Consider the following 25,043-nt stretch of genomic DNA (forward strand, 5'->3'; position numbering starts at 1 on the left):
CCTCGAAGTGGAAACGGAGGGCAGGTAAATCCAGAGCTCCCTGGATTATAAAAGAGGTAGAGATTACGATAAAGAAAAAGGGTGCTGTTTTCCTTGAAAAGGCTGAGAGGTGATGTGATCGAGGTATTCAAAATCACGAGAGGTCTGGACAGAGAATCATACCTTAGAGACAATGTCCCAGACACTGCCATCACCATCCCCAGGTGTCCCACGAGCAGGACAGACCCAGCAGAGGTGACGGCACAGTGTATACAGTCAGGAGGGAGTTGCCCGAGACGTCCTCAGCATGGGCTCCGGACCCCATGATGTCTCATGGCATCAGGTCAAAGAGAGTAGATGGAAAGAAACTGTTCCCACTGGTGAAAGGATGGAGGACGAGAGGGAACAGATTTAAAGTAATTGGGAAGAGAAACAAAAATAACATGAGGAAAAACTTTTCCACCCAGCGAGTGGTTAATGTGTGGAATGCACTGTCTGAGAGTGTGGTGGAGGCAGGTTTAATTGAAACATTTCAAAGGGAATGAGACAGTTTTATGAAAAGGAACTAATGGAGCTGCGGGCTGACAGGTCCCGGATGCTGATGGATTCATCCTCGGGCTTTCAAAGAGAAGCAAATGAGGGAGGAACTGCGCAGAATCTGTCCTCCTGTCCCGCCCCTTTTCCTATTGGTCCGGAGTTGCAGTCAATCAACTGGATATTGTGAGCTCAGAGGTTAAGTCCCGGGTGCGCAGGCGCATTGCGGATCACTGTTCGAAGGCGGCGGAGAGACGCTTGTGAGTCGCTTCTGCAGCCGGTAAGTGGCGGCTGGTGGGCGGGGAGGCTTCAGAAACACCCGGTGTAGGCCTCAACACCCCCGATAACAAACTCCCGGTCCTGTGTTTGCACCGAGCGGGCGGCAGCTGCGGGAAACTGAGCTCAGTTATAAAGGGGCCTGGGGGAGGGAGGAACCATTTGGGACACAGCACAGGGCAGGAGGTCCCCCCTCCCCCACTCCCTGGTTCCACAAAGACTCCCCTTGGACTGGGCCACACCTGGGCAGGGCTGGCTCAAGGTGCAGGAAGCTGCTAGGCTGAGCTGTGGACTGGGAGGAGTGGGGGGTTTGACTGACAGGCCTGGGGAGGGGGATATCAGGGCAGGTACACACACTGCTCCCCCTTTTCCTCCTGGGATCTTTTACTGGAGTCGTGTTGCTGAATGTTTCTAAACTCTGTCTCCCTATCCCGGTAATGTCGGTGGATTGTAGGTTGCTGTGAGTGTTGGACTATATTGTCTCTCCTCATTCTTCCTCCCTCTCCCACTCCGAGTTCCAGGCTGCAGGCACCGGCTGTTTGATGTGCCTGAAACATTAAATATGTTTCTCTCTTCACTGAGACCTGCTGAGTATTTCCAGCATTTTCTCCTTTTATTTCAGATTTCCAGCATCTGCAGGACTTTGCTTTGGTTTCATTGCACGAGTTGCTCACAAAATCAAAGGCAGTGAAGGTGCTCGAGCTGGACGGAAGCAGTCGTGTCAGATCCTCAGTGGGTGAGCAATCGCTGAGTGCAGGGGAGGAATGAAGCTGGTGGATGTGCAGGGAGGCTTCAGAAACAGCCGGTGTCGGCCTCAACACCCCCAATAAGAAGCTCCCAGTCCCGCGTTCCAAGGAGAACAATCCCAGCTTCTCCAACCTAACCTTGTAGCTAAATTCCCTCATCCCTGGAAACATTCTGGTAAATCTCCTCTACACCCTCTCAAGGACCTTCCCATCCTTCCTAAAGTGTGGTGATCAGAACTGGATGTAATACTCTAGTTGTGGCTGAACCAGAGTTTTATAAAAGTTTCCCTTAACTTCCCTGCTTTTGCACTCAATACCTCTATTTATCAAGCCCAAGATCCCATATTCTTTGCTAACTGTTCTCAATATGTCCTGCCACCTTCAATGATCTATACATATGAACCCCCAGGTCTCTCTGTCCCTGCACACTCTGGATCTGTGCCATTAAGCATATATTGCCTCTCTCTTTCCCCTCTGACAACCTGGAAATTTTCAGGATGTTAGAACTGATAGTATAGATCAGGAGTGTCCAGTCTTTTTGCATGAGGGGCTACATTCAAAATGTTGTCCTGCATAGGGGGCCAGAGGTGAGCAACGTTCAGAAAGGTAAAGGTGTTAGAAATTTATTTGACTGTTCATCAAAATAACAAAAATGTGCATTTTTGTGAATAAGCTTTAAATGAGGAAACTAATGTATTAACTTACTTTCCCAACGTTACGTTGAACACTGATTTAGTGAGTAACCTGGCATGGTTTTTGCTTGCAGTCGTAGACATTGTCTACCTGCACACTTGATGTAGCGATGCAGAGAATTCCATATAGATTCCATTTGTGAGGAGAGATGTTGATCTCACACTCTCCCTGTCTCCTGCTCTCTCTATTTATTTTATTTAGAGATACAGCACTGAAACAGGCCCTTTGGCCCACCGAGTCTGTGCCGACCAACAACCACCCATTTATACTAACCCTGTAGTAACCCCATATTCCCTACCACCTACCTACACGAGGGGCAATTTACAATGGCCAACTTACCTATCAACCTGCAAATCTTTGGCTGTGGGAGGAAACCGGAGCACCCAGCGAAACGCCACGCGGTCACAGGGAGAACTTGCAAACTGCGCACAGGCAGTACCCAGAATCGCTCTCTCCCCCGCTCTCTCGCTCTCTCCCCCGCTCTCTCGCTCTCTCCCCCGCTCTCTCCCCCGCTCTCTCGCTCTCTCCCCCGCTCTCTCGCTCTCTCCCCCGCTCTCTCGCTCTCTCCCCCGCTCTCTCGCTCTCTCCCCCGCTCTCTCCCCCGCTCTCTCCCCCGCTCTCTCCCCCGCTCTCTCGCACTCCCCCCCCCCCCCCCCCTGCTCTCTCGCACTCCCCCCCCCTGCTCTCTCGCACTCCCCCCCCCTGCTCTCTCGCCCTCTCCCCCGCCCTCTCTGTCTCTCTGCCTGCCTCTGTCGGCCTCTGTCTCTCTGCTCCGCTCCCAGGGCCCGGTCATCCCGGCAGCCTGCTCCCGGGGCCCGGTCACCACGGCAGCCTGCTCCCGGGGCCCGGTCACCATGGCAGCCTGCTCCCGGGGCACGGTTACCACTGCATCTTGCTGCTGGGCCTGCACCTCATCAGACGGTGATGAAGAGCCTGAGGCCCAGGCCGAGTCTGTACGCAGGCAGAGCCAGTGCTTGGCCTGGGTCCTGAGCTCACGGCCGGGAAGGCTGCACTGGATATGGAGTTTGGGCGGGAAGCGCCGGCAGAGAAGCAGCTCAGCCCGGGCACCGCCATCTTAGTAAAGGAGCCAAAATATCAGGTACTGAAGCTTGTCTGTCATCTTGGTAAAGGAGGACATGTGCAGTGAGGCGTCTCCGCCATGTTGGTAAAGGAGCTGTAATCATTGTCAGTCACTGAATGTTTTGGCAGGTCCGATGGATACTATTGGCAGGCTGGATTCTGGCCCATGGGCTGGATGTTCTGGAGTGTCGAACTCGGAGATGTAGAGTAAAGGTTAGAGCCAGACCTTTCAGGAGTGAAGTTAGGAAACATTTCTACACACAAAAGGTGGTACAAATTTGAAACTCTCTTCCACAAACAGCAGTTGATGCGAGATCAATGTTCATGTTAAATCTGACATTGATAGATCTTTGTTAACCAAAGGTATTAATGGAAATGGGACAAAGTCGGGTATATAGAGTTAGATCACAGATCAGCCATGATCTCATTGCCTGGTGGAACAGGCTCGAGGGTCTAAATGGCCAACTCCTAGAATCATAGAAACTTACAGCACAGAAGGAGGCCATTTAACCCTTTGTGCTTGTGCTGGTCCTTTGAAAGAGCAGTTGTGTTTAGTCCCACACACCCACTTGGTGTTTGTAAGCCTGTAAGTCCCTCATTCTCAAATACCTGTCAACTCCCTTTTAAAATGACTGATAGAATCAGGTTCAACCACCTTTTTCAGGTGGGGCGTTCCAGATCCCGACAACTCTCTGTTACAGAAACTGCGGAACTCAATGTTGAGTCCGGAAGGTTGTCAAGTCCTGTTCCTCGAGCTCCCATTGGAACAGGGCAGGAGGCCGAGGACAGAGAGATCAGAGTGGGAGTGGGACGGAGAATTAAAATGGGAAGTGACTGGAAACTCAGGAACATGCTTGCAGACTGAATGGAGATGGTTCTCAAAGTGATCACCCTATCTGTGTTTGCTCTTCCCAATGTAGAACAGATCTCATTGTGAGCAGTGAATATAATATACAAAATTGCCAAAAGTACAAGTAAATCACTGTTTGGTTTCATCCCACAAAACCCTGCGAATAGCCCAAAGGGATTTGAAGAGTAAAAGTTACAAAGTTACAAAGACGAGAGTGGTCCTAAAGGAAGAGTGCTAAATTGGGGGAAGGCCAACTATACCAAAATTCGACAGGAGCTGGGGAATGTAGATTGGGAGCAACTGTTTGAAGGTAAATCCACTTTTGATATGTGGGAGGCTTTTAAAGAGAGGTTGATTAGCGTGCAGGAGAGACATGTTCCTGTGAAAATGAGGGGTCGAAATGGCAAGATTAGGGAACCATGGATGATAGGCGAAATTGTGAGACTAGCTAAGAGGAAAAAGGAAGCACACATAAGGTCTAGGCAGCTGAAGAAAGACGAAGCTTTGAAAGAATATCGGGATTGTAGGCGCAATCTGAAATGAGGAATTGAGAGGGCTAAAAGGGGTCATGAAATATCTTTAGCAAACAGGGTAAAGGAAAATCCCAAAGCCTTTTATTCATATACAAGGAGCAAGAGGGTAACTAGAGAAAGGATTGGCCCACTCAAGGACAAAGGAGGAAAGTTATGCGTGGAGTCAGAGAAAATGGGTGAGATTCTAAACGAGTACTTTGCATCGGTATTCACCGAGGAGAGGGACATGACGGATGTTGAGGTTAGGGACAGATGTTTGATTACTCTAGGTCAAGTCGGCATAAGGAGGGAGGAAGTGTTGGGTATTCTAAAAGGCATTAAGGTGTCCAAGTCCCCAGGTCCGGATGGGATCTATCCCAGGTTACTGTGGGAAGCGAGAGAGGAAATAGTTGGGGCCTTAACAGATATATTTGCAACATCCTTAAACACGGGTGAGGTCCCGGAGGACTGGAGAATTGCTAATGTTGTCCCCTTGTTTAAGAAGGGTAGCAGGGAAAATCCAGGTAATTATAGACCGGTGAGCTTGACGTCAGTGGTAGGGAAGCTGCTGGAGAAGATACTGAGGGATTTGTGGTTTTGTGCAGGGAAGGTCATGTCTTACCAACTTAATAGAATTCTTTGAGGAAGTGACAAAGTTGATTGATGAGGGAAGGGCTGTAGATGTCAGATACATGGACTTCAGTAAGGCGTTTGATAAGGTTCCCCATGGTAGGCTGATGGAGAAAGTGAAGGCGCATGGGGTCCAAGGTGTACTAGCTAGATGGATAAAGAACTGGCTGGGCAACAGGAGACAGAGAGTAGCAGTGGAAGGGAGTTTCTCAAAATGGAGACGTGTGACCAGTGGTGTTCCACAGGGATCCGTGCTGGGACCACTGTTGTTTGTGATATACATAAATTATTTGGAGGAAAGTATAGGTGGTCTGATTAGCAGGTTTGCAGACGACACTAAGATTGGTGGAGCAGCAGATAGTGAAGGGGACTGTCAGAGAATACAGCAGAATATAGATAGACTGGAGAGTTGGGCAGAGAAATGGCAGATGGAGTTCAATCAGGGCAAATGCGAGGTGTTGCATTTTGGAAGATCCAATTCAAGAGTGAACTATACAGTGAATGGAAAAGTCCTGGGGAAAATTGATGTACAGAGAGATTTGGGTGTTCAGGTCCATTGTTCCCTGAAGGTGGCAACGCAGGTCAATAGAGTGGTCAAGAAGGCAGACGGCATGCTTTCCTTCATCGGACGGGGTATTGGGTACAAGAGTTGGCAGGTCATGTTACAGTTGTATAGGACTTTGGTTCGGCCACATTTGGAATACTGCGTGCAGTTCTGGTCGCCACATTACCAAAAGGATGTGGATGCTTTGGAGAGGGTGCAGAGGAGGTTCACCAGGATGTTGCCTGGCATGGAGGGCGCTAGCTATGAAGAGAGGTTGAGTAGATTAGGATTATTTTCATTAGAAAGACGGAGGTTGAGGGGGGACCTGATTGAGGTGTACAAAATCATGAGAGGTATAGACAGGGTGGAGAGCAAGAAGCTTTTTCCCCAGAGTGGGGGATTCTATTACAAGGGGACACGAGTTCAAAGTGAAAGGGGAAAAGTTTAGGGGGGATATGCGTGGAAAGTTCTTTACGCAGAGGGTGGTGGGTGCCTGGAACGCATTACCAGCGGAGGTGGTAGATGCGGGCACGATAGCGTCTTTTAAGATGTATCTGGACAGATACATGAATGGGCTGGAAGTCAAGAGATACAGACCCTTAGAAAATAGGCGACAGGTTTAGATAGAGGATTTGGATCGGCGTAGGCTTGGAGGGCCGAAGGGCCTGTCCCTATGCTGTAATTTTCTTTGTTCTTTGTTCAAACCAATTGCTGGAATATTAAACTCCACCCCAGCTATAAAGAATATTAACACAGCAGATATAAACCCCACTGTCAGAATGAATATGGTTCAGTCCTGGATGTGATTAACAGCAGCAATAATTACAGAATGCAACAGCTACAGTCACTTGTGAACTCACTGGTGTCTCAGCATTTTGGATATCGATTAAATTCCTTCCAACAGATGGAGCAGGTGAACGGCCTCTCATTATAATATTATAATATAATACCATCTTTAATATCATCTAATAAGATATTCTTTCTTACAGTTCAGTGGGATGTAAACAGTGACCCCAGCACCTTCAGGAGAGATGGTGCGAAAGCCCCTGTGTGCAGAGTGAGCATCAAATCAATGTGTGTAAATCCTCTCCTAATCCCCTGTAAAAGGAGGTAATAAAAGTCATCACTGTCAGTACAGGATAGAAATTCAGAACAGACAATTCGAGATCCGATGGAACATTTTATTCCTCTCTTGTTTCCCCAAAGCTGTAAATCGCAGTCCCACACACTCTCCCTCCTCCCTGTGCTGAAATCCAAACCCATGACACCATCTGCACCATTTCTTTCCTCCTCTGCCAGTTTTCTCCCTCCCTCTACTGTGCCTGGGTTCAGTTCTCCAGCCCCTGTGTGCAGAGTGAGAATAAAATTAATGAGTCAATGATTTTCTGTCCTGGTCACTGGGACCTTGAAGCCCCGCCCACTCTCTGTTCTGGTCCCACAAATTACCAGATTCATTCAGCTCAATTTCACAACTTGTCTTTGTGTTTTTGTGGGTTCTCTCTCACTCCCTTTTTCCTGTTGAAACTTCATGTTACAGGGTATTAGAAAGGGAGGATTTGCGGACAGGAAAATCAAACATCACCTCAAGATGTGACAGTCACTCGATTCATCAGGATCTGAATATCATCGGCCTTTGATCATGGAAGCAAAAAGTGTGGAGAAACCGTACACGTGTTCTGTGTGTGGACGGGGCTTCAGCCGATCAGCTGGCCTGTCGGTACACAAGTGTAGTAACGCTGGGGAAAAGCTGTGGAAATGTGGGGACCGTGAGAAAGAATTAAATTACACGTCTGAGCTGGAAACTCATCGACACAGTCAAACTGAGGAGAGGCCGTTCATCTGCACTGAGTGTGGGAAGGGATTTACTCAGTCATCCTCCCTACTCGCACACCAACGAGTTCACACTGGGGAGAGGCCATTCACCTGCACTGAGTGTGGGAAGGGATTCACTCATTCATCCTCCCTACTCGTACACCAACGAGTTCACACTGGGGAGAGGCCATTCACCTGCACTGAGTGTGGGAAGGGATTCACTCAGTCATCCTCCCTACTTGCACACCAGCGAATTCACACTGGGGAGAGGCCATTCACCTGCACTGAGTGTGGGAAGGGATACATTAATTTATGCGCCCTGCGAACACACCAACGAGTTCACACTGGGGAGGGGCCATTCACCTGCACTGAGTGTGGGAAGGGATTCACTCAGTTATCCTCCCTACACGCACACCAACGAGTTCACACTGGGGAGAGGCCGTTCACCTGCTCTGAGTGTGGGAAGAGATTCTCTCAGTCATGGAACCTGTTGACACACCAGCGAATTCACACTGGGGAGAGGCCATTCACCTGCTCTCATTGTGGGAAGGGATTCACTACTACATCCAAGCTGGTGAAACACAAGCGAGTACACACTGGTGAGAGGCCATTCACCTGCTCTGAGTGTGGGAAGGGATTTGCTGATTCAACTACTCGGCTGATACACCAGCGAGTTCACACTGGGGAGCGGCCATTCACCTGCTCCATATGTGGGAAGAGATTTACTCAGTCATCCCACCTGGTGTCGCACCAGTTCATTCACATTGGGGAGAGGTCATACATCTGCTCCGTGTGCAGGAAGGGATTCACTCGGCCATCCTATCTACTGAGACACCAGCGAGTTCACAGATAATTACAGGGGTTGGATTCTGCTGTTGCTGCTGTTAATCATATCCAGACTGAACCATGTTCATTCTGACAGTTGGGGTTTATTTCTGATGTCAGTTGCTCTTCTTGGACTGAGCGTCTGGCCCACAGCGTCTCTCATTCATGTGTGAATAGACCATTATGTCTTCAAACCTCATTTTCAATTTAAATCCACTCATTAAATGTACTGAACAAAAGATGAACAATAAACAGATCACAGGCCAATCCTGTAACTCTATATTGACAGGAGAAAGTCTGTTCTTTAGCTCAAGAATGAGGCTGTTTAAGCTCTGTGTGTTTCTAAGCACTCGTAGACTGGAGCTGTTGGACAGACAGACTGTTCACAACTGTTAACATGTCAGATAGTGAAGATAGTGATAGTGAAGTAAACTCACCAATTTATAAGCTCAGACTCCGGTCCCTGCTGTAATTAATACTCAGCATCCATTAGTGTTGATTTACAGTCAATCACTGAATCGTCTGGTTAATCTTTGTTACTTGTTTTGTGAAATACTCTCCCTATTAGTGCTGAACTGCTGGATAACTCTGATTACATTTAAATGTGTTTATACATGTTTATAAAGTGTCTGTGTGTCCAGATTTAACTAAGTTGTGATTTGTAACCAATAAATGATGTTTCGGGTATGACTTGTCATCTGGTATCTTGGTGATTTGTCGAGAAAGATTTAATTCACTCACTCAGCAGCTCGAGAGGAACCAGACTGAGGTTTAATGAACATAAGAAATAGCAGCTGGAGGAGGCCATTCGGCCCTTCGAACCTGCTCTGCCATTCACCCAGATCATGGCTGATCTTCTCAACTCCACCTTCCCGCACTATCCCCATATCCCTTAATTCCCTCAGTAACCAAAAATCTATCAATCTCTGTCTTAAATATACTCAATGACTGAGCATCCACTGCTCCCTGGGGAAGACAATTCCAAAGATTCACAACCCTTTCAGTGAAGAAATTTCTCTTCATTTTAGTCCTAAATGTCTTATCCCTTATCCTGAGACAGTGACCTGGTGTTCTCGATTGCGCAGACAGGGGAAATATTTTCTCAGCATCGACCCTGCCAAATCCCTTAAGGATTGATGTTTCAGTCAGATCACATCTCCTTCTAAACCCCAGGGAATATAGGTCGAATCTACTCAATCTCTCCTCACAGGAGGAGATGGAGCAGAGTGGTTCTGTTACTGAACTAGTAATCCAGAGGCCTGGACTAATGATGCTGAGACATGAATTCAAATCCCACCACTGCAATTAAAAAGCGAGGATCAATATTGGTGACCATGAAACTACGGATTGTCCTAAAAATCCACCTAAAAATCCAAAATTCAGGGAAGGAAATCTGCTGTCCTTACCCGATCTGGTCTGACTCCAGACCCACAGAAATGTGGTTGACTCTGAACTACACGATGAAATGGCTGAGCGAGACACTCAGTTATATTCAAGGAAGTATCTCACCACCACCTTCTCAGGGGCAATTAGGGATAGGCAATAAATGCTGGCCATTTCAGTAACACCCACAGACCATGAATAAATACAACAATCCCAGGAACCAGACTAGTGAACCTTCATTGCATTCCCTCAATGGTGGTATGTCATTCCTTAGCAAGGAGACCAAAATTGCACACACTGCTCCAGGTGGGGCCTCACCAATGTCCTGTATAATTGTAGTAAGACTTCTTTACTCTTCTACCCCAATCCCTTTGTAACGAAAGCTAACATACTATTTGCTTTCCTAATTGCTCGCTTTCCCTCGATGTTAGCTTCCTGTGATTCATATACAAGGACACTGTTACATGTGCTTTGCTTTTAACAAAGGAAAAAACTTGGAGTTCTGTGTTTTGCAAGACTGAGAAAATTGAATGCTGAACTGAGTGGGGCACAGTCTGCAAGGCAACTTGTTTCCAAGCAACAACAGCAAGGAAAATGATAGGTCACGTGACATTGTTAAGAGTTCAATTTCACTTTGCTTTGTGAAAGATCAGTGCTGGGCAGGCAGGAGGCAGAACAAACTGGCTGGGACTTGTGTTTTTTGGCAGACTCGAAAAAGACCTCTCCCTGAAAAGAAGGCATCTCTTGGAGAACAAAATTCCACATTTGAGTTGTGTCTGTGTTCTGCCTGGAGAGGAAAAGACCCAGAGAAAGCGGAGTTGCTGCTGTCTGTGGAGAAAGGCTCCTTTGCTGAGAGGAAGCCCTGCATTGTTAAAGGTAGCAAATTCCTATTGCTTCTGAAAAATCTCTGCCTCAAGAGTGATTCCTGTTACTCGTGCTTTTTGGGAGATCCTGAAATCTCAAGAAAGCTACTATTGCTGGACTGCTACTTTAAAATTTAAGCAGACCTGTTGCTGCACCTTTTGCTGAAAGATCTGTGTGACGCCTACTGGAGACGAATTGCCTTGACCGTCTCCTCATCACAGACTGCTCAACAAACTTGCCTGGAGAGACTTTGAGTGGCTTCTGACTTTTCAACTCTGGGCCACCTCACCAATTTCGAAATATCCTACCAGACCACCAACAATTTTATTATTCCGAAGAAACAGTTGAACACCAAAAACTATTTCTCCCCAGTTAACTGATTTTTGAATATATGTGTGTGTGCATGAGGCTTGGGAAGAATAAGAAGTTTTTTATATATATATATGCATTGATTCATCCCATTATTGTTTAAGATTTAGTTTATTAATAAATAGTTAATTTTGTTGTTTGAAGAAATCTGGTTTTGTGTGCTTTATTCTGGGGGATAAATAAAGTGTTTAATTTGGCTAATTTCTAGTAGATGGGAAACTTTACTAATACGCTGTGACCTGTGAAGCAGTGAGACTGAATTAACAGTGCATTACTCCCACCTTGGTCGTAACAACACCCAGGTCCCTCTGAATGCAAACATTTCTCAGTTTCTCAACATACATTTTAAAAATTGTTTTTTTAACATTTTTCTTATCAAAGTGGATAACTTCACATTTCACCGTATTGTAAGCCATCTGCCATGTTCTTACCCACTCACCCACCCAACCTGTCTGTATCTCTCTGAAGCCTCTTTCTGTCTTCCTCATTTCTTGCTTTCCCACCTAACTTTGTATCATCAGCAAACCTGCATACATGACACTCAATCCCTTCATCTGAGCCATTTCTATAGATTGTAAATAGCTGAAGCCCAAGCTACTTTCCCCGACGAGTTACAGCTTGCCAACTTGAAAATGACCAATTTATTCCTGCTGTCTGCTTTCTGTCCATTAACCAATCTCAATCCATGCTAATATATTAACTCAATCCCATGAGTCCTAACTGTGTAATAACCTCTGGTGTGGCACCTTATCAAATGCTTCTTGCTTCTTCAAAATCCAAATAAACTACTGCTTCCACCTTATTCACCTTACTAGTTACATCCTCAAGAAACTACAAGATTTGTTAAACGTGATTTCTCTTTCACAAGTCCATGTTGTCTCTGCTTAATCATATTATGATTTTCTCAGTGTCCTGTTACCTTTTTCCTTTCCTTTCCTTTTGGGCCTCCTTATCTCGAGAGACAATGGATACGCGCCTGGAGGTGGTCAGTGGTTTGTGAAGCAGCGCCTGGAGTGGCTATAAAGGCCAATTCTGGAGTGACAGGCTCTTCCACAGGTGCTGCAGAGAAATTTGTTTGTTGGGGCTGTTGCACAGTTGGCTCTCCCCTTGCGCCTCTGTCTTTTTTCCTGCCAACTACTAAGTCTCTTCGACTCGCCACAATTTAGCCCTGTCTTTATGGCTGCCCGCCAGCTCTGGCGAATGCTGGCAACTGACTCCCACGACTTGTGATCAATGTCACACGATTTCATGTCGCGTTTGCAGACGTCTTTATAACGGAGACATGGACGGCCGGTGGGTCTGATACCAGTGGCGAGCTCGCTGTACAATGTGTCTTTGGGGATCCTGCCATCTTCCATGCGGCTCACATGGCCAAGCCATCTCAAGCGCCGCTGACTCAGTAGTGTGTATAAGCTGGGGGTGTTGGCCGCTTCAAGGACTTCTGTGTTGGAGATATAGTCCTGCCACCTGATGCCAAGTATTCTCCGAAGGCAGCGAAGATGGAATGAATTGTCCTGTTACCATTTCCCCGAATAATACATTCTAACATTTTGCCGACAACTGATGTGAGGCTAATTGGTTGATAGTTCCCCATTTTCTCTCTTTCTGCTTTCTTGAATAGCAAGGTTATGTTTGCTACCTTTCAATCCTTGGGAACTGCAATAGAATCTATGGAATTCTGGAAGATCAAAACCAATGCATCCACTATTTCTGCAGCTACCTCTTTTAAAACCTGATGATGAAGGTTGTCAGATCCGGGGGATTTGTTGCCACTTAGTCCCTTTAATTTTTCCATTCCTATTTCTTGACTTATACTGATTTCTCTCAGTTCCTCATTCTCGAGACACTTGGTTTCCTATTTCTGGAATGTTTTTGTGTTTTCCACCATGAAGACAGATACAAATCATTTGTTTAATGTCTCTGCCGTTTCCCTATTCCCCATTTTAATTTCAACTGTCTCTCTCCAAAGGGCCCACATTTCCTTTCTCTAATCTCTTCCTATTTCTATAGGTATAGAAACATTTACAATCTGTTTTTATGTCTCTTGTTAATCTGCACTCAGATTTTTTTTTCCTTATTAATTTCTTGATCCTGCTTTGCTGAATTCTAAAATCCATCCAATCCTCAGGCATACCACTTTTTTGGGGATCATTATAAGTCTCTTCCTTCAATCTAATATTACCTCTAACTCCTCTTGTTCGCCATGGTTGGACCACTTTTTCTATGGGATTTCTGTGACTTAAAGGATTGTACATTTGTTACAAATTATGTATTAATTCTTAAAATGCAAGCCATTGCTTATCAACCATCATATCTTTTGATGTAGTGTCCCAATCTACTTTAGCCAACTCGCCCCTCATCCTGCGAAGTTTGCTTTGTTTAGACGTAAGACCCCAGTATTGTCCCAAACTAAATTACTTTAAAACTCAATATAAAATTCGACCATATAATGGTTACACTTCCCTCGAGGCCTCTTTACTACAAGGTTATTAATGAACCCTTTCTCAACTCATTATTTCATGAAAGTGATGTATTTGAGTCTGAATTCAGCCTTCTGTCATCTCCCAGTGGACTTATACTGTCCTGTTAGTGCTGGGTCAGGCCTTGTCCAGCTCAAACAGCCCAGATAACAGGAGATAACGAGCCTTATTTCACTCCTCAGGGTAGTTTGTTTCTTGAGGTTCAGATTATGATTAAAATAACAACACACACTGTGTCCACCCATCGTTCTCCCAGACGCACCGTCACCTCACAGTCAGGATCATGTGTCTATGAAGGGGAGGTGTTGTCCTGTCCAGACCACCTTGAAAACCCTTGCTCCATAATGGTCAGGAGTAGACGGTCTCGGTATTATGAGAGGAGCCTCAGGGAATCAGTCCCAGTGATCTTGTAAAACAGAGGAACACATGAGTGGGAGGAGGCCATTCAGCCCCTCGAGCCTGTTCCTCTATTCAGTTATATCATGACTGATCCATATCACAACTACCTTTACCCGTGTTGATTACATATCCCTGTAACCTTACCCAATAAAAATATGTCACTCTCAAGTTTTGACATTTTCCTTTTCTCCCCATCCATAGCAGCTTTTTGGGGGGACAGTGTTCCAGATTTCACTATCCTTTGTGTGAAGAAGTGCTCCCTGACAGCACCCCTGAATGGCCCAGCTCTAATTTTAATGTTGTGCCATCTTATTCTGCATTCCACCAACAGAGGAAATCATTTTTCTTTATCGACCCTCTTAAAACCTATAATCTTCTTTATTACATGAATTACATCACCCCTTAATCTTCATACACAATGAAATACAAGCCCAGTCTATATGACCTGTCTTCACAATTTAACCCTTTTAGTCCTGATATCATTCTGGTGAATGTTCAGTGTACCTCCTGCACAGCTGATATATCCTTCCTGAGATGTGCTGCCCAGAACTGAACACCTCACACGTTTTGTCTTTCATCACACCATTAACATACCGTTTGCCTTTGTTCCATGACCTTCTGGTCAGTTATTCTCTGTGACCTTGTCCAGAAAAACACATCTTTTGTTATCTCTTGCCTCATCCCCCGTTTTACTAGCTTAAAACCTTTTACATTTCTAACATTTGTCAGTTCTGATGAAAGGTCAGTGACCTGAAACATTAACTCTGCTTCACTCTCCACAGAAGCTGCCAGACCTGCTGAGTCTTTCCAGCATTTCTTGTTTTTATTTCAGATTTCCAGCATCTGCAGTATTTTGCTTTTATTTACCTCACTTCAGATGATGTGTAACCAGAGTTGCATATAACTGCAGCATTACTTTCACCCTTCAGATAAAGGCGGACAATCCATTCGACATTTTAATTCCCTTTTCTCTCATTCCAGTAGTTTTTAGTGATTTCTGTGCATGAAACCCAAAATCTCTCTGTCCCTTCACAGTTCCTAACTTTTAATCATTTAGAAAATATTCTGATTCATCTTCCTTAGATCTAAGTTACCAGAATGGTTCCAGGGAGGGAGATTTTAGTTACAAGGTGAGGTTGTAAAAGCTGGGGTTGTTCTTTTTCACACAAAGGAGATTGAGGGGAGATTTAATCGAAGTGTAAAAGATTATGACAGGCATGGATAAGTTAGACAAGGAAAACTGTTCCCATTAACTAATGGTACAAGGATTAGTGGACACAGATTGAAAGTTTTGGGCCAGAGATGCAGAGGGAATATAAGGAAGCACTTTTTTACACAGTGGGTAGTAAATGATCTGGAACTCGCTGCCCATGAGGGTGGTGGAAGCAGAGACAATCACTGATTTCAAGAGTCAATTGGATGGTCACTTGAAGGAAATAAACTTGCAGGGCGACAGGGGTCAAGCAGGGGAGTAGGACTGAGTGGATTACTGTGTGGAGAACTGTCTGGGACTTGATGGGCTGAATGGTCTCCTCCATTCCATACATGACTCTAATGTTAATGACCTCACACTTCCCCACATTGACCTCCTGCTGTCACAGTTTTCTCCACTCACTAAATCTATCAATGTCTCTTTGTAATGTTTTGTTCCCTTCCAGAATACTCAATATGTCACCTAACTCAGTCTGTGGGTTGATTAAGGAAAGCCAGCACGGATTTGTTAAGGGAAAATCATGTTCAGCTAACTTGCTGGAGTTTTTGAAGACATCACAGAGAGGGTTGATGAGGACAATAATAATAATAATTTCAAAGAAGGGTCACTGACCCGAAATGTTAACCCTGCTTCTCTTTCCACAGATGCTGCCAGACCTGCTGAGTATTTCCAGCATTTCTTGTTTTTATTTCAGATTTCCAGCATTTGCAGTATTTTGCTTTTATTATATTGATGAGGACAATGCTGTTGATGTGGGGTACATGGATTTTCAAAAGGCATTTGATACAGTGCTGCAGAATTTATATGTATTTATGTATGTGTATTTCCATCACTTTCTGTTTTTATTTCACCTTCCAGAAGATCTGATTTGCAAAAAAGTAAATCCTGGGACAGTGAGTTTAAAAGGTCTCCCGAAGGAATCATCAGCTTCTTCGCACTGTGACATTGAATGTACAGAACACGAATCCTGGGCTGAGTGGGTACGGGGACAGTGAACAGAAGAGGGATGGGGAATCACCAATGTTTGTGTTTTTACAATGAGGCATAAACAGATGGTGAGACAGAGAGAAATGGAGAGTGAGAAAGAGATTGAAATGACAGGTTAAACACAGAGGGAGAGAGACAGGCTCTGGGGCTCTCCAGTGTTTAGTGACTGCCCAGCTGTATAGAAAACCATCCTCCCACCCCCTTCTCACACACTTCCCAAAGGCCTGATGTGTAAAGATAAATCCTGGGACAATGATAAGGAATTAGCACCTTAATGGCAGTTTTAAAGAGAGTTTAGCTGCTTCTGGACAGACTGGGGCCTGGTCATGTCACTGTCCCTCTGTTGATTAGCTGAAAGATGCAGTGAATGTTCTCAACAATAACCTTGTAGGAATAAGTTCACAGATCATCAAAAAGCAGCTCCCTGGAATGTCTCTGTTCAAAACAGCCCTGGTACCTAAATTAATATGACAATGGGCAAGATCTCAGCACCTAATAGTCCCTCTCACATTTTACATCTGTTCCCACTTTACAGTCTCTGGGTTTATTGTGGGGGATGTGTAAATGATGCAGAGATTGTCAATGTTAGTGAGTGACAGAGAAAAGGAGCCCTGGGCTATTGATGTGTCTTTTATTTTAAAAAGTCTTTGCTTTGTTCTCAACAATATTTCATTTCTCTCTCCAGGAGACGTTAGCAGCTGTAACATGTCAATGCAGAGAGTGTGTGTGTTTTGACACGAGGAATCCTTGGACAAGAGCTTCCTCCAGAGTGGAATAATAATAATAAATAAATAAGATTCTCTTTGTTGCTCATTCTTACCTAAAGAAAAAAGTCTTGTGTTTTTAGGGGGTTTGAGATATTTTTACAACAAGGTGGAGAGGGAGGGGGCCTCAGAAACACAAAGGTTGAGAACCGCTATTCCAGAGCACCCGATGTAACCTGTATATTGACACCCTCTCTATCTCTTCCTGCAACTTTATCACTGCACCTCCCTGGCTCTCAGCCTCTCCACATCTTTCAAGGCTGGAAACAAAGACAAAAACACCTCACGTCCCGCTCAGAGAACTCCTCTATGCTGATGATGCTATACTAGTCGCTCACACAGAACCTGAGCTACAAAGCCTCATGGACTGTCTTTCCCATGCCTGTAATTTGTTCTCCTTGACTAGAAGCATGAAGAAAACCATGGTCATGATACAAGCTGTTGAAACTCCAGCCTTGATCACACAAATAACACCTAACTGGAAGTGATGAGCAAATTCTGCTACCTTGGTTCCACAGTGAGAAATAAATTGTCTCGTGATTGCAGAGCTCGACACACACAGAGGGAAAGAAACTACCACTTTTGGCCAACTTGTGAAAGGTGCATGGTATAACATCATGCTGACCATTAGGACCAAGCTAATAGTTTATAAGGTCTGTGATCTCAACACCTTGCTGTATGGCTATGAAACATGTGTGATTGACAGCTCCCAGGAAAAGTAGCTCAATAATTTCCATCTTTGCTGTCTGTGGCCCATTATGGGTATATCCTGGCAGCACAAAATCACAAATGTGGCAGTCCTCTCAAAGGCAGAGCTCCCAAGTGTGTTGGCACTAATCAAACAGAGGTGGCTTTGGTGGATCAGACAAGTCCACAAGATAGAGGATGGTTGCAAACCCAAGGACCAAGGTAGCCGGGGCCAGACAACCAGTGGGCACCCAAGGCTCCGCTTCAAGGTTGCTTGCAAGCTTGACCTGAAGGCCCGAAATGTCGACTATCGCACTTGGGAGTCACTAGCTGATGAAGGAGGGAAATAGCAACAACTCACAGCATCACTTGACAGCTTCATGTGCAGCACTTGTGGCAGAGCCCGCGTCTCAACGATTGGCTTTTACAGCCATCAGCAAAGGTGAACCAAGAGAAGATCCCCCCTCCCCCACCCCCCCCCCCCAAATGGCTTGTTTGCTGCATGTCGATCATCTTTCGTAGATGAAAGGATGACAACCCACTGTTTCCCTCGCTGTCTCCTTTCTGTCTCTCCCACTTCTCTCATTTAGAGAGAAAGAAAGGGAGAAAGAGAGAGACACACAGAGAGAAATCCACAACCAGAAACTCAACGAATGACCTCCTTCTATGCTGTAAATGACTCTATGACTCTAAAATGAGTTAAAATGGCTGTTTCACATTGCATTTAAACATCAAAATACATCTCACTGCCTAAAACACAAGCATTATTCAAGAATTATAACAAACATTGTGAAAGCAGTCCTGATGCTGTGAAATTAATCCATTAATTACTGTGTAAAGTGTGGCCATTGTTGAAAAGTCCAAAACGCTCAAGGCATTGTGTGCACAGCAAGATCCCACAAGCAGAAATGTGATGATAGTTAGATAATTGGGAGCCACTCCTTCCCCATTCTCTTCCACTTATAATAACAACAAATCACATCGCTGTCTGTCGCATTTTTATTGTTTATCAAAAGTTTAAACAGAAAAAAGGAGAGAAGGCTGGGGAGAAATAGAGAGAGTGGGCTGGAGAGAGACAGAAATAGGTCTGTGCACCATTGCAATGCAGAAAACACTGCAAAATTTGTGCACAGCAAGATCCCACAAACAGCAATGCGATCATAGCCAGATAAATCTGTTTTAGGTGGGAGTTTATTAATATACAAGGCAAGAACATTGTTAGACAGGAGTCCAGGGTTCCCTCTCTCAGTTTCACAGACAATCTCTCAGCAACATCCAAATCACGATGATAAATCAGATGCTTAAAAGATTGATACAGTCACTCCTTCTGACCTTTTGTGTCCATCTCTCTCTCTGTCTCTTTATCTCTGTGTCTCTTACCTTTTTCTGTTCCTGTCTCTCCCTAACTCTGTTCTCCTAAATTACTATCCAGGTTACATCCTTGTCTCTCCTTTTCATGCTCTATCACACTCTCTCTTTCCATAGCTCTGCCTCCTTCTCTCTATCCGACATACGAAGGATCAGCAAATCCTTTTATGCTGGGCTGTATGACGCGAAGCCCACAGACAGCAGAGCCTCCCAGTCCTTCCTGTCATCTATCACAGAGGTCTTAGATGACAGCAGGAGGGAGAGACTGGACAAGCCGCTAATTCTGGACGAGCTGACAAAGGCCGTCGTGTCTATCGAGACGAGTAAAACTCCCGGGAGCGACGGCTTACTGGTCGAGTTGTACTCGGCCCTGTGGGACTGGGTCGGCCCGGACCAGCTGGAAGTATACGAGAGTATGCTCCTGGCCGGCAGCATGTCAGAATCCATGAGAAAAGGCATCATCACCCTCATTTACAAGCAGAAGGGGGAGAGGGCAGAAATCAGAAATTGGCGGCCCATCTCACTACTTAATGTTGATTACAAGATTCTGTCCAAAGTCATAGCCAGTCGAGTCAAGTCTGCTCTGGAGTTGGTGATTCACCCCGATCAGACCTGTACTGTACTCGGCAGGAAGATCTCTGATAGTCTCGCGCTACTCAGGGATACGATCGCCTACGTACGGGACAGGAGGGTGGACACCTGCCTCATCAGCCTGGACCAGGAGAAGGCTTTTGACAGGATATCGCACACCTACATGATGGACGTGCTTTCCAAAATGGGGTTTGGGGAGGGAATCTGCAATTGGATCCAACTGCTCTACACAAACATCAGTAGCGCAGTCTCAATCAACGGGTGGGAATCTGAAAGTTTCCCGATCAAATCTGGAGTCAGACAGGGCTGTCCTCTGTCCCCGGTCTTGTTTGTTTGCTGTATTGAACCCTTTGCTGAGTCTATTAGGAAGGATGCGAGCATAAGAGGGGTGACAATCCCAGGGAGTGGAGGCACTCAGGTCAAAACCTCCCTGTACATGGATGACGTCGCCGTTTTCTGCTCGGATCCGCTGTCCGTGCACAGACTGATGAGCATCTGCGACCAGTTCGAACTGGCCTCGGGAGCCAAAGTTAGCCACGGCAAGAGCGAGGCCATGTTCTTTGGGAACTGGGCTGACCGATCCTTTGTCCCCTTCACCGTCAGGTCAGATTACCTGAAGGTGCTGGGGATATGGTTCGGAAGGGCCGGGGCGTGCACCAAAACATGGGAGGAGCGAGTAGCCAAGGTACGACAAAAGTTGGGCATGTGGGGGCAGCGATCTCTCTCCATTGTGGGTAAGAACCTGGTCATCAGGTGCGAGGCGCTCACGTTGTTGCTCTACGTGGCGCAGGTCTGGCCCATACCCCACCCCAGTCACCCGAGCCATTTTCCGCTTTGTCTGGGGATCTAAAATGGACCGGGTCCGGAGGGACACGATGTTCCAATCTCTGGACAAGGGCGGGAAAAATGTACCCAACGTGGCCCTCATCCTGATGACCACCTTCGTGTGCGGCTGCATCAAGCTGTGTGTAGATCCCCAATACGCAAACTCCAAGTGTCACTACGTGCTGAGGTTCTATCTGTCCCCGGTGTTGCGAAGGATGGGCCTGGTCACATTGCCGCGGAACGCTCCGTGCAGTTGGGCGGTGCCGTACCACCTATCCTTCGTGGAGCAGTTTCTGCGGGAAAACACCTTTGACCACCGGTCCATCAGGCAGTGGTCTGCACGGAATGTCCTCAAGGCCCTACGGGAAAAGGAAACGGTGGATCCTGTCGGATGGTTCCCCGAGCAGACCGTCAAAGTCATTTGGCGGAATGCCTCATCACCAGAACTTTCAAACAAGCACCAAGACGTAGCTTGGCTGGTGGTGAGAAGGGCCCTCCCCGTCAGATCCTTCATGCACACCCGAAGTCTCGCCCCCTCCGCACAGTGCCCCCGCGTTGGCTGTGGTGGGGACGAGACGGTCACCCACCTTCTCCTGGAATGTGCCTTTGCAAAGCAGGTGTGGAAAGAGATGCAGTGGTTTTTGTCAAGGTTCATCCCAAGCAGCTCTGGAACACAGGAGTCTGTGCTCTACGGGCTGTTCCCAGGGACGCACACCGAGACAAACATCAACTGCTGCTGGAGGGCTATCAATTCGGTGAAAGACGCCCTTTGGTCTGCCCGAAACTTGCTGGTCTTCCAGCGCAAAGAGTTGTCCACCGCCGAATGTTGCAGACTGGCACATTCCAAGGTCCAGGACTACGTGCTGAGGCATGCATTAAAGCTTGGGGCAGCCGCAGCAAAGGCTCAATGGGGAAAGACCATAGTGTAAGGACCCCCACCAAGCTGAACTGAGGGGCTGGATCCATGGGAAACCCCTCGAACTGTATCGTTGATATTTTCATTCGCTGTAAATGTAAAACTGTAATTGGCATGGCAATAGTGAAAGGGAAGGGTTGTGAAGAAATTCATGATAGTATAGAAGGAAACTGATCTCCCTTGCAATGTTTGTATTTTTTGGTGCTGTTTGAAATTGCTTGGCAATGTAATTTTTGCAGATTTTTATGAATAAAGTATATTTTGGAAATAAAAAAAAAAGATTGCAGCAGTATACAAATATTGCTGGAGAGCTCTTACTAGTGTGTCTTGCTTGGTCAATAAAACACATTCCAACTATTGTGTCACGTGTCAGACAACATCCTACCCTCCCTGATGATGTATACAAATTATGGACAAACCCACTCAAAGACATACGACAACAGCCACCATCAGTGATCTGTAGACATGTACTCCAAGGTCCCTCTGTTTCTCTATATGTCTTCCATTTATTTGTATTCTCTTGCCTTGTTAGCCTTTGCCAAATACATCACCTCACACCTATCCGGTTTGAATTCCAATTGCCACTATTCTGCACATGTCACTCGCCCATTGATATCTTTTTGCAGTCTACAGCTTTCTCTTCATTATCACCCATAAAGCCAAGCCTCCTTCGACAGCACCTTTCAAACCCGTGACCTCTACCATCTTGAAGGACAAGGGCAACAGATGCATGGGAAGACCACCACCTACAAGTTCCCCTCCAAACCACACCCCATCCTGACATGGAACAATATCACCGTTCTTTCACTGTCACTATATCACAATCCTAGAACTCCCTCCCTAACAACACTGTGGGTGTACCTACACCACATGGACTGCAGAGTTCAAGAAGGTGTCTCACCACCAACTTCTCAAGTGCAATTATTGATGGGCCAGTGATGCTAACATCCAGGAACCAACAGAAAGGGAACATCTAAGAACGTCAATTGTCCTGGGTGACAATCAGTTATTTGGTCCTTTGAGCAAAGGTAAGGCAGCAAAAACATCCAAAGCAATTTCCAAATGAAGCTTGCATTTATTGTCCATCCCTAATTGCCCTTGAAAAGTCAATGGTTTGCTCGGTCATTTCAGAGGACAGTTAAAAGTGAACCACCTTGCTGTGGGTCTGGAGTCACATAGAGGCCAGAGCGGCAGATTTCCTTCTTGAAATAGTATCAGTGAACCAGAGAGGTTGTTTCAGCAATGGATGACAGTTTTGAGCCGCCTTCACTGAGCAGAGTTGAAAAGGGCCAGATTTGCATGAGTTCATGATAACTGGAACGTATCCACTGCTGCTGCAGTTGGATTTGAGCTCATAGGCCATGGGTGTGAGCTATGGGCTGTGGATTATCAGTGCCATAACAACACCATGTACCCAAAGGAAGCACATAAATCACTGCTGGTCGAAGGATTGGTCTGTATAGGGATTGAATCCATGACCTTCACAGTATTAGCAGCACACGCTCGCCAAGTGAACTAACCGCCCCCCATGCAAGGCCTGGATGTTAATATTAATGTTTCTGGTCTGTCACCTTTCATCAGAACTCTGTTCCTCTCTCAGCAGATGCTGAGTATTTCCAGCAGTTACTGTTTTGATTTCAGATTTCCAACATGCACAGAATTTTACTCTTATTTCTATTTTCAAATGTTTTTGGCAAAGTCGATCTATCCAGAAACCCTGGATTACCAATTCAACAATGCAACCACTCAACGTGCAATTTGAATGAATTGTGTTTGGAAATTCGTCTCATTTCCATCTTCCAAAACAAAGACCTCGATTCACAGGATAGTCCTGCAGAAAATAAAGGTCAAATAAATCAGCTTTTGTTTAAACACATTGTTGGAGATTTGTTGTCTTTCCCACCTGAGTGTTTAGCATCACCTGGCTGGAGTTCAGAAAGGACAATCTGGGGGAGGATCGTACAGCAGGAACAGAACTTCAGCCTGAACACAGTCCTTCAGGATCATGGCACTTTGGTCTTTCTCATGTCTCTTCACTGACAGCAAAGTCCCCATGTGGGTTAATCCTGAGCCTGTAAGAAATGTGTCCCAGCCGCTCTCTTCCATGTTCAGAACTCCTGGGCACGGAACAGAAGGCTCCTTTACAACTGTGTTTAGAGTCAGGAAGAACAACAGTGAATGCTGGAAACGTGCTGTCAAATCAGAGATTGGTGTAAAACTGTGACCTGTTCCTGACTGAAAGTGAAACGGCAGGTATAAGTTTCCAGTCTGAAAATTAATATTGCATTACTCTGTGTAGATTTAATGTGTTTCTGTGACAAGTCCTGAGTCTCCAATTTTTACACAGGTGTTAACTCATTTAAAATAAACCTTTTGAAATGAAATAAATCTCAGTCTGCATTAAAATAGCAGAAGCAGGAAGTCACTTCTGGTACAATTATACAACAGATATTTAATCTCCAGATAAAGAAGGACCTGCAGTGTGTTTCCAGGAACTACATGTTTTATTGGTGTGTGAGTGTTAGACACCAGGATAACTAAAAATACACAGAACATCCACAGGAGTGCTATCACGTCAGTTACTCTGGGATCACTCCCACTGTGAAACTCCACCACTGACCCTGCTGAAGGTTGTAGGCTGAGGGAGTGGAGCCTCCAGGAGTGGACTGTGGTGTGAGAAAGCTGGGTTTCAGTATCCTGACAGATACGTGGTGAGAAACCAGAGGAATCCTTACTAAGGAACCGTCTGGGGTTTTATCTGCCAATGTTGGTCTATGGGTAAATGATGCCTGACTCCCTCAACTGTCTTAAATTTAACGCAGTTTGGAACAAGTTGAATTCAATTTCCAGAAGAATACGGACAAATATCACCTACAGTGAGATCACGGCACAGTGGTACAGTAGTTAGCACTGCAGCCTCACAGCTCCAGGGACCTGGGTTCGATTCTGACTACAGCCCGTGACCATGTGGGTTTTCTCTGGGTGCTCTGGTTTCCTCCCACTGCCAGAAACGTGCAGGTGATCGGTAGGTTGTCTGTTGTAAATTTCCCCTAGTGTAGGTAGGTGGTAGGGAATATGGGATTACTGTAGGGTTAGTATAAATGGGTGGTTGTTGCTAGGCACAGACTCGGTGGGCCGAAGGGCCTGTTTCAGTGCTGTTTTTCTAAATCATAATAAAATGAAATTGAGCGAGATGGAATCAGCCATTCGAGAAACTGAGAGATCTTTGGAAAAGAATATGGTGCACAATGATGGTAATGGTGGCAAAAGCTTTTCCAGCTACATCAGGAGTGAGAAGATGGATACAGATGGTTTCGAGACACTGAGAGACAGTTCAGGACAGATTGAAACAGATTACCAGGCTATGACAGAACTGTTAAATGACTATTTCACATCAGTCTGCACTCCTGTGGATGATGCTCAGATTCCAGCTGTGGGATGTGCTGCCGACAATAACATCATAAATATTAAATTAGAAAGGGATTGTCATCCTGGATAAAATAGGAAATCTCAAACCTGATGGTGTTCCAGGTCCAGATGATATCTACCCAAGGGTGTTTAAAGAGATGGGACGGGTGATCTGTGAGCCCCTTGTCTGTATCTTCAACAGCTCAGTAGAGTCAGGGATTGTTCCCTGAGATTGGAAGGTTGCTCACGTAGTTCCCATTTTCCAAATCAGAGCCAGGGAACTACAGACCCATCAGTGTGAGCTCGAT

The 25,043-nt window shown here is 45.8% G+C and overlaps 1 protein-coding gene across 3 annotated transcripts; it reads left to right on the forward strand.

The window, feature by feature from the left end:
• Positions 1-625: 625 nt before the first annotated feature.
• On the forward strand, positions 626-9,059 carry LOC137349354 (zinc finger protein 235-like). 3 transcript variants are annotated; one of them, XM_068014873.1, is made up of 3 exons: positions 626-793; positions 1,412-2,141; positions 7,382-9,059. In XM_068014873.1, exon 3 carries the CDS (start codon positions 7,484-7,486, stop codon positions 8,507-8,509), a length of 1,026 nt encoding a protein of 341 aa, XP_067870974.1. In that variant the 5' UTR covers positions 626-793; positions 1,412-2,141; positions 7,382-7,483; the 3' UTR covers positions 8,510-9,059. The 3 variants fall into 3 exon arrangements, with proteins under 3 accessions (XP_067870974.1, XP_067870975.1, XP_067870976.1); XM_068014874.1 differs by having other exon boundaries at positions 1,412-1,525; XM_068014875.1 differs by lacking the exon at positions 1,412-2,141.
• Positions 9,060-25,043: the final 15,984 nt, after the last annotated feature.

This window comes from Heterodontus francisci, chromosome 34, assembly GCF_036365525.1.
Source record: "Heterodontus francisci isolate sHetFra1 chromosome 34, sHetFra1.hap1, whole genome shotgun sequence".
NCBI classification, from domain to species: Eukaryota; Metazoa; Chordata; class Chondrichthyes; order Heterodontiformes; family Heterodontidae; genus Heterodontus; species Heterodontus francisci.

Bases quoted from the DNA above. Each gene is read 5' to 3' on its own strand.
- LOC137349354 (XM_068014873.1), top strand. From the start codon at position 7,484: ATGGAAGCAAAAAGTGTGGAGAAACCGTACACGTGTTCTGTGTGTGGA.